Source organism: Lepidochelys kempii, chromosome 2 (assembly GCF_965140285.1).
Source record: "Lepidochelys kempii isolate rLepKem1 chromosome 2, rLepKem1.hap1, whole genome shotgun sequence".
Classification (NCBI taxonomy): Eukaryota; Metazoa; Chordata; order Testudines; family Cheloniidae; genus Lepidochelys; species Lepidochelys kempii.
The window spans coordinates 163100901-163118456 of NC_136381.1; the positions used below are offsets into that span (position 1 = coordinate 163100901).

The 17556-nt window shown below is 40.4% G+C and overlaps 1 protein-coding gene across 6 annotated transcripts in view; it reads right to left on the reverse strand.

The window, feature by feature from the left end:
* Nucleotides 1-115: 115 nt before the first annotated feature.
* FHOD3 (formin homology 2 domain containing 3) overlaps nucleotides 116-17556 on the reverse strand; it is a 627020-nt gene continuing 609579 nt past the window's right edge. For all 6 annotated transcript variants that reach the window (XM_073332694.1, XM_073332693.1, XM_073332692.1 and 3 more), the window contains one exon: nucleotides 116-2350. In XM_073332694.1, coding sequence (XP_073188795.1) covers nucleotides 2268-2350 — 83 coding nt within the window. In that variant the 3' untranslated portion in view covers nucleotides 116-2267. The remainder of the gene's footprint in view (nucleotides 2351-17556) is intronic.

The following is a 17556-nucleotide window of genomic DNA, read 5'->3' on the forward strand; positions in this document are numbered from 1 at the left end:
GGGACGTGCTGGCCGCCCTTCCCGCAGCCCCCATTGGCCTGGAGCGGCGAATCGCAGCCAGTGGGAGCCGCGATAGGCAGAACCTGCGGACGCGGCGGGTAAACAAACCAGTCCAGCATACCAGGGGCTTTCCCTGAGCAAGCAGCGGACCGGCTTTGAGTACCACTGATGTAGAGATCCTTTCCAAAACCCTGGTGGCAACACATTGTTTCTTTTAAAATGAATTAATGTGATTAAATAAATTCTGTTTCCTTCAGTTTTCTAACCAATCCTTTCCTCTTTACAGCTTTCAACTCATTCTTTATTCTATGTTTTATTAACTAACCAATGAATGGCTTCTGTCTGCTTCCAAAATTCACTTGTTAAACTAAATTAACTGCCAAATAGCAGGAAAACATGTTCACCAATGTCTGTAAACCCAAAGCCATACTGTAACAACCAGGACTCATAGCAGGGACATATATTTACCCATGAACTGGATGGGTCAAGGCCCCAGGCAACTGTCAATAAGGACTGAAATCCAGCAGCTGAGGAAGAGAATTGCACAGATAGGAGTTTTCACAACGTATTCCATTTAGTTTGATTCTACTAGGTCATTTATTTCAGTATTGCCTACTGATTGGCTCTCAGATTACTTGGATGCTGTGTTCAACATAGTCTCATATATAGTTGAAATTTTGCTTGTTTGGTGCCTTATCCTTAGCACTTCCTGTCCTCAAAGTGGAACAGAATGCAGGAGTCAATACACCTTTATTCCCAGCCCGGGGTCACAAAAAAAGCTAATCCCATATTGCCTCACAATGCATTCTTCAGTACCATTCCATCTAGATATGCTTTGGTGCAAAATGTTCCCTTTTTTTGTTGTTACTAAATTGCAGTTCCCATGAAAATGCTTTGGCAGTGGCGAAAGCCGGGTATAAGTGGGTTCAGTTCAAATTCACTGAGGCAGATGTACTTCACTTAAAGGCAAATGAGCTGATTAAAGTACATTCTAAAATTCTGTCTGGTTTGGACAGTGGAGTGTGATCCTTTATATGGGGATATACCAGAACAGAACACGCACTTAACCTCAGACATACACTGAAGATGTTTATAGAAGTCAATTACAAACAGTGAGACGAGGAAGAACGAGGAAAAAGCAAATTCCTTGTGTGGGAAGAGGAATGTTCACTGTGGTATCCTCGCTATTTATTTTAATGAGGAAAAAAGACAAAATATAGAGGAGTTTTAGCAGGGCCATTTCATGTTCAGTTCAATTGGTTTGAAGCTAAATCACCACTACGCTACATCACAACAGAGAAAAGCAGCATGAAGGGCTCAGGCAGGTGAATGAAACTTCTTGATCTTGGCAGCAGAACCTCTTCATCTAGCATGTAAATTGTTGGCATACATTTCTGAAATTGTACAAAGACTCAGTATACCTAGAGTTTAATAGTAGGAGGTATTCTGTGCTATCTGTGTGCGTACAATATTAGGTACAGTGTACGTGCATACACACACATGCAGTTCAGAATCCTAAACATTCCACCTGCACGGCAGGGTATTTCCTGCCCTGCAGGGTGAATTCCATTGAATAACAGTGAGTTCCTGTAAAAAGACACTCCTTTCCTGAAGGTCAGGTGGAATTTTAAGGCCCCAGGAGTGAAATCTTTGCCGCTTTGACTTCAGTGGGGCCAGGATTTCACCCCAGGACTATATGTGTACGTTGTACATACACACACATCCATACTGTACATATACATAAGTACACATACATTTTTACATTCTTTGGTGGTGAGATAAAAATAGGGTTGTACAGATTGGTGTATGTCTGTCCAATAAAACAATCTTAGGAAGATCATAGTAACTAACAGAAGTGATTTTGCCTCTTTAAGGACTGTTCCTTGCACTGACAAAATGCCATGCTTTACGATTACTAAAACAGGCCACAAGGAAAGCCAACGTAAACATAGCTCACACAATAAAAGATGACTCAGGAGAGTCCCCTAATACTCACATCAATGCATCATGAGAGAACAAGCTATAAGCTTTCACCTAGAAATACTCAAACACTCCTTTTTTGTATCTGTCAGGTTTTAGTGCTGAGCTGTGACACACCCTTCTTTAGCCCTTTTTGTTTTTTCTGTTATATATCTTATCAAAATTAAACTAACAGAGGACGGGATGTCAGGAGGAACAGATGAGGCTGGTAGAACAATGCCACACTGACTGGTTGTCAGCCCGTGTATCACCGATGATGGTTTTGCTTGTAGCCACCTCTAAGGATTTCACACCTGCATCTCAGAGGTGCTGATGAGGCCCAGTGCTTTGGCTTCTTCTGGTGTCAGTCCACTCTTTAGAGTTCTTCTTACTGTACAGTCACAAAATCCAAAGGGAAGCAAATAACAGTTAGGAGTGATATACAGGACTGTCAGTTGCAATATATATTCTAACACAAAAACAGAATCAAACAAACAGCAGCTATGTCTATAAGGCCTGAGTTTCAGAGCAGCTGAGCACTCTCATCTGGCAACTCAATGGGACCATAAGGTACCCAGCAGCTGTGAAAATCTTTCTATAACATCTATATTTAGATTCAAAACAAGTCTTTTCAAGTCTTGTTTTCTTAAGTAAAATCCTACAGAACTTAAGGAAATCAACTTTCTTTAGATTTATAGAAAATGATTTTTACATTCCACAAAAGGAATTAGCATTCTCATATAGGTTTTTAGAGAACTTTTAATAGAACCCTATTTGTTTTGTCCCTATTAAATTCGATGGGGCTTTTCCATATGGTGTTTTAATTGCTATTTCTCTGATCTTCTAATAACATAAAAGTTAAAAAGAACCAAAAGTAACCACAACATTACAAGTAATCAGAATCCTTATAAATAATGCTTCAAAACCAGATTTCCTTTCCTCTTGTTTTCTGCTGTGCCCCCTTACTCCCTCTCTCCCCCCCCATGTCTACATCACATATTGTCAGCAATGGTTTATAGCTAATTTACAGGGGTTGAGACCTTGGCTTTTTATTTTTCTGAGAACTGTTGGGAAAATCTGTACTACCACAATAATATAAACAGCAGCACAAATAGGTATAATTTGACACATGAAACTTACATTTTAAATTTATTTCTGCTTCACAGACTCAGGGTTTGTCTACATGGTATGATAATGTGCACCAGTGGGGTGTGAATTCTAAAGTGCACCAACATCTCACACATTAACTTGCCTGTGTAGACCTGGCTGATGCGCACTAAAAGTTCCCTACTGGGCATTAACATAGTTCTGTTAAACCAGACTGTTATAATGCACACTAGGGAAATGTTACTGCGTGCCAACAGGGTTTACATAGGCCAGTTAGTGAATAGCATTTTGGTGTCCTTCAGAATTCACACCCCACTGTTGTGCATCAGTGCACCATGTAGACAAGCCCTTAAAGAAGAGTTTGCCATTTCTTTTATAGCAAACAGAATCTGTGACTGTGCACTTCCCTAGAATTTTTTTCATTAGGGGCTGCAGGTGAACACACCTTGTTTCAGGGTGGGATGTGGAGGCCTATGGACTGACTGCTCACTCCAATAGTTTGTTGTCTAGGCAGATGTGCAAAATGCAGATTAATGCATTTATTGTACATCCAAAGTCCAAACTATAATTTATGCAGAGCAAAAATATTCAGAGCTCCATAACAGTGAAGAGAGCCAGTAGGAGACACACAGCTCTGGAGAAAGGAATTACAGAGCATGGTTAAGAACTCCTTGGCTTCCAGCATTGTTTTTATGCACCATAATTAAGAGCTCCAATTCACTGGAGAGTCACTCCAAGTTCCTGAAACTGACTGGTATAGACATGGGTCTAGCAGGAGTGAAAGGACTGAATGGATTGTTATGGAAAACAAATAAGATAAGAAAGAGGAAAATAATGTCACCATGTCACGAATATGGTGAAAAGCATGACCTACATTTAATAGCAAAATTTCTCTCTTCCGTTTCTGGGACAATTAAGTGAATTGGGAATGTCACACTTACAATTGTTCCTTCACCTCCGAATCCCTCACTTGAGGAGTTCTTCAAGGCTCACTCCTCTCCCCTATATTATTTAACTTCTATACCAAGCCATTGGAAGAATGTGAGGAAATGTTGCATGATACCCATCTCCATATCTCCTTTGCATCAAATATAAATCAGCACCATCTCCCAACTTTATCAATGCTTCGGTGAAATCTGCACTGGATGGAGAGCTCCGGGCTCAAGCTGAACATAGGCAAGACTAAGATGCTGGTAGGAACAGGGAAGTGCTTCAAATAACACGTCCACTATACAGACCACTTTCCTTACATTATTAAATCAGTCATCACTTGGAGGTCCTTTGGGACTTCTCAGAGTTATTAGATTCCCAACAGTCATGACAACAACAACAAAAAAGCTGTGAATTGCCATAATATTTCATCCCTGCCTATCAGAAATGGCCACAATGATCCACATGCTTGTGACTTCAAGGTTTGAGTATCAAAACACACTATATCTAAAATGAAACTACACTCCCTTCCCCCTCCCCCGAAAAGCTGCAACTGAAACAAAATACAGCATTATGTCTGCTTGGTAATTACACAGCTGCCATGTATTGTTCACCCCAGTGCTCTGCTCCCTGCTGAATAGATAGTCAAGTTTAAAGTCTTTGTCCTGTTATATTCAAGGCCCTCCATGAGACTGGCTCTAGCTACCTACAAGGTTATCTTTGCATCTTGTAACCCTGAACTCCAAAACCAGCTATATTCCATTGGAGCAATGAACCTGTTGACCTCTAGAGGGAGGCATATGAGCACAGGAGACAGAACTTTCACAGAAGCTGGACCTAGAATGTGGAACTCACTCCCACAAGAAATAAGACCACACCATTTCCAGAACTTAATGCAAACCTCATTTCTTCGAATTAGCTTTTCCTCAAAAATGTCACCACAGATGCACGCACACACAAACATATCCAAACATAAACAAGAAAAATGTTCTGAACTAAGCAAGCTTTTTTCTTACAAGATGGCAAGACTGAAGTAAAGACAGAGAGATCAATTGTTATGTCCATTTGGAAATACTTAGTAGACACTCAGACACTGTAATAATGGGGTCATATTCATCCATAAAGAACAGCTAGAATAAACCAAATTCAATTATGCCTATATAAATCTTTAAAAGTCAATACAGTTACTATTCCACATACACAGCTAGCTAACTGGAAAAAAATTGAAGGGAGAAAAATATGTGGCTTTACCTTAGACTGAACACAAAAACAGAAGATGGTGAAATTCCCATTTTCCCTTTACTTACAGGCCTGCAACTTCACTATGCAAACCAGTGTAAAGGGAATGCCAAAGACAAGTGCAATAATGAATTGGTATTTAGGGCAAGTATATACAGAGTACTTAATAAGGAGTCAGAATACTGTGGAGGAAAAAGCCTATTATGAGAAAATGTGAAAGAGAACCGAGGATGTAACTGTAAGCGAGAATCATCATTGTGTATCTTAAGATGTGCCATGTTCTGAATTTATTGGAGACTCAATTCAAGGACATCACGATTTTGCATATGATCCAAAGTGATGTACAAAATTAATGTAAACTCTTCGAGGCAGGGGCCGTCTTCTATCCTATGACTGTATAATGCCAGGCATAAGGGAGCCCCAACCCTTAGTTGGGGACTTTAAGAGCTAGCAGAGCTCAAATAAATAATAATAGTAACATTCATTCAGTACTTGGATACATGTAGAAGTATCTGACCAAAAAAGGTCTTGTAGGGTTCTGTAGGATTTTGCTAAACTACCTCAGGTCTCAGCTATGACACAGAAAGGTAACTTGGATTTAGACATCCCAATGCCTGGACCTTTTAACTTAAGCAGTTAGACAGGAGGAATCAGCTCCAAAGACAGACAGACTTTGATGGATAAGGGTAATAAAATTACATTTTTAAATCTGTAAATCTAATGAAAAGCTCCCCTGTGGAGAGAATCAGGCTCTAAGCAAAGAGATTCAACAGATAAGCCTGAGAGGCAAGCACTGAAAATACTACTTCATGAGGTATTGTGCGCCTACTGGAACACTCAAACTCACTAAGTAGAAGTGTGTCTACTCTGAATTTACATGGCAATTTCCCATGCATTATGGCCTTGCATGCCCGTATTGTAGCAGATTTGGAGGGTTTGTTGCTGAGCAGAAGAACATGATTTGTTTCTAATGTGCCTAGGGACTGAGAGAGCTTGAGATCCCTTGTGAAGATAAGTGCCTTTCAGTGTAAAAGCTTCTAATTACAAATAACCTAGAGCCAGACCTGGCTCTTGTGTGAGTGTGTTGTGGGGACACGGAGCTCAAGGAGGCCTCCCTCACCTTAGTGCGCCCCTTTATGAGTCAGGTGGAATTTAAGCCCTTGCATTTGTGGAATAGCAGGGACTGCCTCTTTAAACAGTGCCAGGAGTAAGGAGAGGTGGAAGGGAGGGGACACCACAGTCCTGTCACATTTTCCCTTGGCCCCCTTGTATTGGCTCTTGAAGAGGGCTAAAACAGGGGAAATCTAACTGCACTCTATAAAGGGGTGCAGTAAAGTATGCACTTTCCCTATGAACTGGAGGGTGGGTGAATCGCCTTCTGACATGCTATACAGCAGATGATTCTAGGCCTTTTTCACTTCCAGAGATTGCATTTGGTGGGGATCTCCTACCAGCTTGGGGCAGGAATACAATCCATTAGTAGAAGTGACTTGGAGAGAGAGTTTTTCCTTCCATGTTTTACACTCAGTGCAACATTACACCACTCAAACTAGGTCTTTATTCTTCCCTTTTCACTGAACTCTGTGGCATGTCACTAACTTGACTAGACATAATTTCTTGGCTTGTAAAACTCTTGGCCTGCTGCAGCCCACATTAAATTGAGTTATGGAATGCATTCTGGAGGCAATGACAATAAAAATAAAGCTTTCTAATGACCTTTTGTGCTCTTTAAGCAATCTTTAAAACATTGGCTAAAGAAACATAAAAACATAAAACAGGAAGAAAATTACTTTTACTGTTGTCACAAGAAAGTCCTGCTGAGATCTCATAACCCAGAAACCAAACATTGTTTTTAGGGGGTCGGAGGGGATGATATTCTTTACCAGTCAGGAAATCTAGAACTTAGTTTGATATTCTGGCAGAACGTAGCATGCCTATGATGAACTTGGTGAATTCATCTGAGCATACTGGGTCAAACAACTGAAAAGAGAAGCAGCCCTCACAGAACTGGGAACATTTAACATACAAGAAGACTCCCCAAAGCAGAGCCTTTTCTCAGCACATAATTAATCTACACAGGTTTTTTTTTAAAGGGCGGCTAGCCTCCCTGATTTCACTAGAAGTGAGGAGCAGTAAAAAAAGCAAGGTTGGCGCCACATATGGTAACAGTTTCAATGGCTTTTGGCATGTAGGTGTAGACCATTTCCATTTGAGCACCATTTGAATTGCAACAGTATCCCTTTACATAAATATGAGCACTTTGTCCGCTTTGGGGTCGCGTGTATCATGGAAATAGTGTAATTCCCAACAGTATCCTAGCAAACAATGAAAATGAATAAAACTCCGACGGAAGTCTGTGGGCCAATGAAGTAAATGATTATGATAGTTTGTCAGAAAACAAATTTAAGATGCTGTAAATTACCTATGGGGGAAGCAGGGAGGTTAGTAGGAAAAGCAGCCTGTAGGAGGACAGGAGACTAAGCAGTCTTATGAGCCTATTTTATTTTATGTACTTTAGTTGCATTTCGTGCTACATAATCCCGTCCCTACCTCCTACCCAATTCACTCACACCTATTTTATAATCAACTTCTTCTTCCCGTTATGCCATCATCTGGGGTCGGCTCACTGTGCAAGCATGTGTCATCTTCATCTGTCTGAGGTCCACCTGCTTACATGTTCTTTGATGCAATCCATCCGTCACTTCCTCAGCTTTCCTCAGGGTCTCCTTTCTAGCACCCTCTCCTTCCATGTTATCTTCACCAGGTCCTCTTTGTTCACCCTCTCTGTGTGTCCAAACCAGCTAAGTCATGCTTCCTCAATTTTAAAGCCACAGTATGGACTTTGACTTCCATCCTAATCTTGAATTTCACAATCTCTCTTTATTGTGCCTTTTTATTGTGTGTTTTTAGCTGTTGACACTCTGAGTACCTTTCCTAGACTTGAAGAAGAGCTCTGTGTAAGCTTGAAAGCTTGTCTCTGTCACCAATAGAAGTCTCTCTCACCAACAGAATATCAATAAAAGATATTACCTCATCCACTTTGATTCTTTTTTTATTGCGCAAAGATATCCCATCTCAAACATCTGTAGGTGTTGAACATACCATCTCTTTACTCCCCAAGCTTCTGAATTATACAGCATTGCGGGGCTCACCATTGTTCCAGACAGATGGGCTTTCAATCTCAGTGGCATATGCTTGTCATACACAACCCTAGAGATGTTATTCCACACTCTTCCAGCTCCCACACAGTCTTGAGTGTATCTCACATTAAAGATTGCCATCTTCCATAACCCAGCCGCCAACGTACTTGAACTGGTCCGTCTGGTTTAGTCATAGTCAGTTAATCTCTATCTCCAGTTTCCTTGTGGCACCTCTTCTAACCAACATGACCTCAATCTTATGTTCATTTTCATCCCATGCCATTGTAGCTGGTCATACCACTGGATTACTATTTCCTTTAGATTTTCTTTTGAGGACACCCTTATTACTATATTGTCTAAATATATAAGTTAGTCCAGTAAAAGATATTACCCCACCCACCTTGTCTCTCTAATATCCTGGGACCAACATGTCCACAACAACACTGCATATAGCAGCTTCTCACTTTTTCCCACAGGGATCTTCCTGCTAATGTAGTCTATCAAATATGATAAACAGCAGCAGACTGAGGCCTGGCCCTCATGCAATCTGACTTACACTTCAAAGGGGCTTATCTTTTAAAACATGTTCAGATCAGTGTTTAAGTGATTGAGAAAATCCCTTTCCAATCAATGTACACCCAACATATTACAGACACTGCCATTTAAGTCCTCTCTGATTTTACCCCCATCAGTCAGGCTATGGCAGTTTGGTTATGTGAGCTCAATTCAGAAACTCTCTGTGTTCTTCATCCCCTTCCATTGTTCACTTAGATGATATATTTTTCATGTCAATATCTCATGTCAATATCTGCATTAAGCTAAACTTGCATTAAGCGAGGCATATGTCATTGTTGAGCATGAGCAGGGCTAAATTTCCCAAGTGGTGGTGGTGCGTACGGAAATTTTTCCTTATGGGATTTGTGAGTGAATTCCTGGATCTCATCCAGTACCACTTTGAAAATGTGCAGACAACTGAAATATGCAGCATTTTCAGTCAGGGCCAGCATGTCAGAAATTGTCCCAACCAAATTTCATAGATAGTGCCAGTCTCTCCTAACAAAGAATTCAACTATTCAGCAAATTCCATTGTAAGACTAGATATTAAATAACATAAAGGGGAAGCCAAAAGTAAAAAAGGATAAAATTTGTCTTTATAAGAGAAAGTTAAGAGATGTGTTTGATCTTTAAGTGGGTTATATTCTAGAGAACAATAGGTACATTATTCTGAAGAATTTGGATAAAGGAAAGGATTTTTTGTTTCTACCTAATATTTAACCTATTGTTTTAATTACTAACTAAAAATGGTTTGTATCTCTGGGTAACGTTTTTAGGTGTCAGCATCTTCCTCACCAATTAACATGATTTATATAGTGCCCATAGTGAACCAGACTGTTGTACAGACATGGAAGAATACAGCCTCGAAAAGCTTAGAATCTATGGTCCTGAGGCAGGAAAGCATCCCTGTTCAGGACAGCACATGCCTAAACGCTAATCTGAATTGGGGACCATGCCATAAATATTATCGTGTAGTACTGGGAGCATGAATACTGAATGTAATGCTCACAGTAGTAAGCACTACATTTGGTAATATGTATTTGCAAGATTAGACTGTAAATAGCCAATGTGTATATGGGCAAATCAGGTAGGGGATGGAGGATTGAAAAAGCAAGGGGATTTAGCAGAGGTGTTAGGCATACACCTTGTAAGTTCCATTTTTAAAGCAATTTATCATTTAGTAATAGATGTATTTCACTGAGGCAAGAGCTAGGGCTCGTAGATTTAGAACTGTGTGTTGAAAAAGGACTAGGAGGAGGAAGAGAAGGGCTACTATCTTTGAGCACATAAGTTCTATGGAATTGGAATCTAAACCTAATAATGTCTGAATCTCTCACCTGGAGTCCTTGTTGGGGAATAAAGAAGATTAAAAAGCAGATCTGTAAACCAAGAAGATAGATTCAAAACAATTGAGATGAAAATGTTTTTTTGTGCATATGCTGATTATTCAGGGTTACTCTGCTTTGAGAAATTCGGATCCAATTACGGGTGAGGTTCCCCCCCTTTGTGCTGTAGGTGGGGTCCCTCCCATTGTGCTGCCCTGCTTTGAGCCAAAGCAAAATGCAAGGTAACTGCTGTGGGAACTTGTTTTGCATCTCCAAACAGAGACATCCCTCCAGATGCAATCTCAATACTATGAATGTAGTTGGAATTCCTGCCTTCACAAATGATCATGTGAAATTTCTTCAGGGCATTAGAGGGCTCCCTTTGGCAACTATGGCTATCACCTTGCTTTTCAGTAAAGCCATGCATGATCGCACTTTTATTCTTGTACTCTAAACTTCCTTATTATTTCTGGTTCTTAATTGAAGCCCTTTCCTCAAGAACAGTTTGATCGTGAAAGCCAACACCACACTGCTTCTGATTTCTTTACTCAGACGTTGGAAGGAAGACATCTCCTATAAGGAAGGAAGAATGATATAAATACAGGCATACACAGCTGACCTGGTGTAAACCTGAAGTCTTTAATTAAGATGGATAGAAACCAAAGTAAACAAAGTGCATGTTTAAGGCCAGCAGTGCAACCAGACCATATGTTATTTTTCAAATACCCAGAGCAATATCCGTACTCACTATGCCAGAAATTAAAAGAAAAAAAAACCCTTTAAATCTTTAAAATATACTAAAGAGGAAACAAAGGGGAATGTGAGTGAAATGACTTCTGTCTAGTGGACTGAGAACAAAATAAATAACTGACAACAATGAATTAACTATTTCTATCCCTTGAAAGAGGTAAACTAAAGATGTCAAAATTAACTTTTGTTGTGAATGACTTACATGGTATTACTTTCCATGATTCTGTAGTAAGAGATGACACTGACTTACTTATAACCTGGAACCATAAATAGATCACCTCCCCAGCACTCCTCTACAGAGCTATAATTCTATATGAATTATCCAACATCCCATCACTTAATGTTTGCTATGCACCCTTATCTTGCCAAATCCTAGCTTCCTCCTTTCACCTTCAGCTTGTTCTTGCAATATAACTAATCAGCATCACTCAGTCAAGAAATATAGGACACTCCAGCACTCATTGTCTTTATTTAGCAACACCTGGGACGTCTCAGTTCATCAGCTATTCTTTGATCCTTCCTTTGTCTGCTTTCTGCACTCATTGGAGACTGTGTATTACACTTATAGTCACAGGGACAAATCAAAAAATTCAGTAACGTTTTGCTTACACTATGGGATCCTGCTGGGAAGCAAAATGGCTTCTCTGCTAAAACACACTGTAAAAAACCCCACTACAATACCCTCAGCCTTCAAACTTGCTTTACCTGCCCAAAACTCTGATTACAGTCACACGGCTCCTTTACTGGCTCCCCTCTTTGAGAATCTGCCTCATGCCCATGAATTCTAAGGGTACGGCAACAATGAAATTAAAAATCCATGGCTGGCCCATGCCATCTGACTGGGGCTAAGGGGCTGTTTAACTGCAGTGTAAATGTTCAGGCTTGGGATGGAGCCCAGGCTCTAGGACGCTGCAAGATGGGATGGTCCCAGGCTGGAGCCCGATGCCAAATGTCTACACCGCAATTAATCAGCCGCTTAGCCCCAGTCAGATGGCACGGGCCAGCCACGGACATCTTTGGACTAGTAGAATGTTCTGGAACAAAACATCAAATCCAAAAAAGCAAATGATGCAATCTGGGGAAAAGGACACATGTTCCCTGACCTTGCCAAACAGTAGTGCAGTATACATTTGATGAACTAAAAGCAGATTCTACTTGCCTGGTGTCAGTGCATTTATATTCTATCCTGCTAAATTAGGAGTCAGTTTAGAAGAAACAAAACATATCTTTTTATTATAATGTATTTTTTATGACTAGATTTTAAGGCTAGAAGAGACTGGACATTTATGTGGATAAGAATATTCATAATAACTATGCTAAAACTTTTGGAAGGGATAATACATCTCATGCTTAAAACCCTAAATCAATGTCCAACTATTAGAGATCAGGACAAGACCTAATATGCGGAGCAGATTATCCCATATCTGCATATTGTAGAGTTCGTACATCCTCCTCTGAAGCATTTGGCACTGGCCATTGTCAGAGACAGCATACAGGACTAAGTGGACCTCAGAAAAGCAATTCCAGAGTTCCTATACTCTAATCTGACCTGCTGCATATCACAGGAGTATTACACCCAGTAATTACTACAATGATACCAATAACTTATGGGCAAACTAGAGCATATTTTTTTGGAAGGCATCAAAAAACTACTACTGATTTCATAAAGAGTCTGTACCATCTACTGAATTCAATCTCCCATCTTCCAGAGTTTTAGCTATTTCATCATTTTATTTTTCATTCAATTAAACTTTTATTAGCGTGATGACCACCCTGTGAAAGTATCAGGTTAAGTATGTTTTGCTACGACAAATAGCATTTGATAATGAATAACATCTATGAAATATTTACTTATTGTAATTGTGATTAATTGCTGCTAAGTGTGCATTAAGTAACCTGATTGATTAAGTTTGCCCTTCCTTCTTCCCAACTCCTTTCTTTTATACTGAACCCAGCAATTGTGGATTTAGTTATAAATTGGAAGCAAAATTGCTTGGGATTTTGGAGTTTATATAATCTTTTTTTATCGAAAGACATAAAAAGGCATAATTTCCATTAATTCCTGTTTTCAGTCAGGCCATAAATATCTGGATAACAGGCTCTTTTATAGCATTTTGGCACTTTTGTATTTGATCCTGGCCAGAAAAAATAAGTGCACAGACATATGAAAATAAAACATAAAGAAAAAACAATAACTGAGGTGTAAGCTGGTGGAGCTCCCAGCCAGCTCAGAACAAAAATTATACACCTGAGGAGTCAAAAAGTCATCCTACCTTCCAGAGTTTATTTGATTAACAAATGTGTTATTCCAAAATAATACTGCATGAAATCTCAGCCTCTTCAGAGCTGGATCTTCATAGGATTCTTTCCTACATCCTAGATCCCTTTTCTAGCGTGCTATTCCTACCTCGTTTATATTCAGGGTGGAGTCTAACAAGAAAGACCTGCACTGGGATATTTCTGTAGTTAAGGCACTGAGATAGGACTCAGGAGATCTGAGTTCAGTTCCCACTTCTTTCATGGACTTGTGCATGTCACTTAATATCTCTGTGCTTCAGTTTCCTGTCTGTAAAATGAGGATAATAAGACTTCCCTATCTCACAAGGATGTTGTAAAGATAAACACATTAATGTTTGTGAGGTGCTCAAATACTTAGTGAGGAGGGTCACAGAACGAATGACACAATGAGAATCTATCAGCATTAGTTAACCGGCAGGGCTTCAAAACCTGATAAATGGGCAGCTCATTACACGTGGTTTTTAAACATCAAAAGTAGTTTGGGTCCAGTGGTTTGATTCATGCTGCAGGCTAAAATTTGAGTCACTTTGATTTGATCCAAACAGTTTCCCTATCCTAAATCTATAGTAGATTTTAATTTAAATGAGCAAAAAACAAACAACCAACAAACGTTTTGAAATCAACTTTAAATAAGCATCTAGTTGTGAAACTTCCTGCTTCTGCAATCCTTACTCATGTTACATGGAACTTGATGTAACTACTCATGTGAATAAGTACCACTGAGAATCAGCAGACTTCAAAAAACTGGGCCCTAAATTAAGGAATACAATATAGACACATGATACAGACGAAGATCCATGTTCAAAAATGGCATTTGTTTCGTTTATTTTTTAAGATTTGTTTCTATGGTGAATTTTCACTGAAAGTCTTTTAGAAAAAGTGCGTTTTACAAGTCTTTGAACGGAATTGTCACTGTTGTTGTTTGAATGGGGAAAATCTAAACTCACAAAAACAGGCCTAGCCAGTAACCTGCCCACCTTTGCCATCTCCATGCTAGATAAACATCAGCATATGCAGAATATGGCTGCTCACCTGCTCCTCAATATAAATATGTGACTCAGTGAGACCATGCTTATGACACCATCTCTTTGCCCAGGACACGGACTTTCATGAGCCAACAAATACACTTTAAGATATTAACACTGATAATGCCAATAATGATGTAATAATCCAGGATTAAGGCTCTAGCAGGTCCCCATTTCACACTGTGTTCCACTAAGGCAATTGAGATCAAGTGGATTTGACTTTGTTTGCTGTCCTGTGGTTCAATTTGTATTTGGCAGAGCACTTGTAGGGGTCTGCCATAAAACTTCTCCGAAGATGCCTGTCAGAGCCCACCCTTGGCTGCTCACAAAAGTCGCAAAGCATTCCCTATTTGGCTGGTTTAATCCACTGATGTTTAGATCTTCATTTCCATGTACCTTTATGCACGTGTTGGAGTTAGTGTTTGGCTCTTTAGGTGTCTATCACTGGGCCTGATACACGTTTATTAAATTGGAGCTTGATTTTGATACACTTACTCATGTGGAGTAGTACTTTACTCCTTGAGTAGTCCCACATATTTCAACGGGACTACTCAAGAGCAAGGTGCTACTCCAGCATGACTAAGAGTACTGCAATCGACAGCTCTGAGTGAATGATTTTATGTACAGCCTGTTTATTGAGCATTCATCACTGAATCTTTGAAGTAAACAAACATCAAAAGAAGAACAATGAAAGTGCCTTTTCATACCAGCTAAGACGCCTTGATACCTCCAGTACTACTGTATGTATCCACAGCCCTCTTCTTTGGTTCTTCCACCATCGAGTTTTCCCTATTTCTTACATAAAAGTTCTCATCCTATCAATTTTTACCACTAGTTTCAGTGTGCATTCTCAGTGTGCAGAGCAGCAGGAGTGATCATGCAACCTTTTTCTAACACTTGATGCAGTCAACGTTATATTCCTCATGTGGTCATCATGGTGTGAGTACCCTATTTACTGCTGGGATATTCAAGTGTGTACCTTCCCTCTTCATTCCCTTTCTTTTCTCTTTCACTCGGTCTCATGACAGTGGAGTGTCAGTCTCCCTGTCCACCTTACACTCATGGGCGGCGGGTATTGTAGGCAAGGGGAGGCTGTGCCTCCCCAAACAGCCTACCGTGGCCCCACCCCTAGGCCAGCATGCTTGCTGGGGTGGCTGGTGCTAGGCCACACTGCCTGCCCGGCTCTCCGGGGCTGGCTGCCCAGAGCCCTGAGGTTTGGGGGCTGCCCAGAGCCCCAGGGCTGGGGGTGCAGTGACTGCACTGCCTGGCTGCCTGAGCACCAGGGCTGGGGGTGCAGCGGCTGTGTCGCCCAGGAACTGTGGGCGCTGAGGCTGTGGTGCACTGGGGCTGCGGGCTCACCCCCCCACCCCCAGTCATCCGGTGCTGGGGCCAGTGGGGGGTGCTTTGGGCTCCTGTGGGGGAGGAAGAGGGAGGGGGGGCGAGGCCTCGGGCACAAGGGGAGGGGCCGGGGGTTAGCCTCCCCAGGCAGCTGGGTCACCGGCCACCCATGCTTACACTCCAGCCTGGAAGAAAAGCTCTGTGTGGCTCGAAAACTTGCCTCGCTCACCAACAGAAGTTGGTCTAATAAAAGATATTACCTCATCTACCTTGTCTCTCATCTTATGCTTGTCTTTCATCTAATTCCTTCTCTACCAAAATACCTCCATTCCTTCCTCTAGTTTTCTCAGATCTCCATGACCCCTTTTCATTCTGCAACTTCTATTTTTTATTCCTTACAACCCAGTGCTTCAAAGTCTGCAATAACAGTTTTCTGCAAATTGCTAAAACTAACTCCGTTTTCCTCCTTAACAACTGGACTGTGTTCACTGGAATTTGGACTACTGCATACAGTGGTTCTAAAACATCACCATTTCCAGTTTTCCCTCATATTCACTGTTTGTTATGGTATCATTTCTGAAGTTCATCCCATACGTAGGGGAGAACCAGACAATCACAATTATATTATTTTCTATTTTCTTGCTAGGTTGGACAGCTCTAAATAATGTTATAAAAACCTTTCACCCAGAAAGCTTCTGTCAAGTCTAAAACAATGGAAATAGCACATGTCCAACCCTCAGTTTTTATTTAATGCTTGTGAAACATGCTGAATTGAGAACCCTAGAGATTGGAGTCTTTATTTAAATGCAGAACAGACACATTAGAGAAAGGAACAGTGCAAGCTTCCTGTGGCAATGTGCCTCAACCCTGACTTTGGGTTCTGTGGCTCATTAAACTGTTAAGACTTCTAATGAGAGTGTCAGATTGTGTTCTCCAGTTTTCTCACGTGTTCTCCAGTTCAATACATATGTCATATAGGCCACTGAATAACCATCACATAGTAATGACATTGAGTTGTCATTAGACTTGTGTATATACAATTTTATCTTGCAAAACCTCTAATGTTTTGGAGGTACCTCAGAAACAGTCCCTCTTATCACACATATTCACCTTCAGAACACAGCCTTCATACATTTACAGTATATCTCAGCAGAAGTCAGTTTTTCTTAGTTTACCCGTACCCCCATCTTCTCCATTTCAGCTCTTTCTCAACATTTTCCTTCTTATTTGTTTTCAATGGCCCTATAAGTCAGATCTGCATTTATCAATAACCCTTGATATCTTCAGAGGTTGTAGAGCAGATACAGGAATTACCATTCATTTATCGTCGAAGGACTTTTCACAGCCTTATTCCTTCTCACAACTTATGGCTCCTTCGATTGCTCTGACTTGACCTTTTCTTTTCATTAGAATCTAAATATTGATCTTTGAATACTGAATATGATCACACTACCCAACAATTTATCTCATTCCACTTTGTGGAAGACCTAATTCAACAAATGTAAAAATATATTATTTTCCCAATAGATTCACCCAATGGCTGAGTAAGAACTTGCTTCTCTTATAACTCCATTTCTATTTCTCTCTTGATTCAAAATGACTGAGAGTTACTAATTTCTCATCTCTATTTTCTTTATCCCCTCACCTTGTCTATGAAAGGTAACTGGTAGAGTCACATGAAATGTTTGCAACACAATCATGCATAACTCATTTGGGTTTCCAATTTTGATAGAAACACACACATCTCAGTCCAGGTTCACTTAAATCTTTGCTACGCTTTAAGTGAACCTGAGCAGATTTATTCTTCTGCATTAAAACCCTGAGAAATGTATGATTTTACATGGCTGCAGTAAAAACATGGTGCAAGCTGGTACTTTCAAGTTAGTTTCA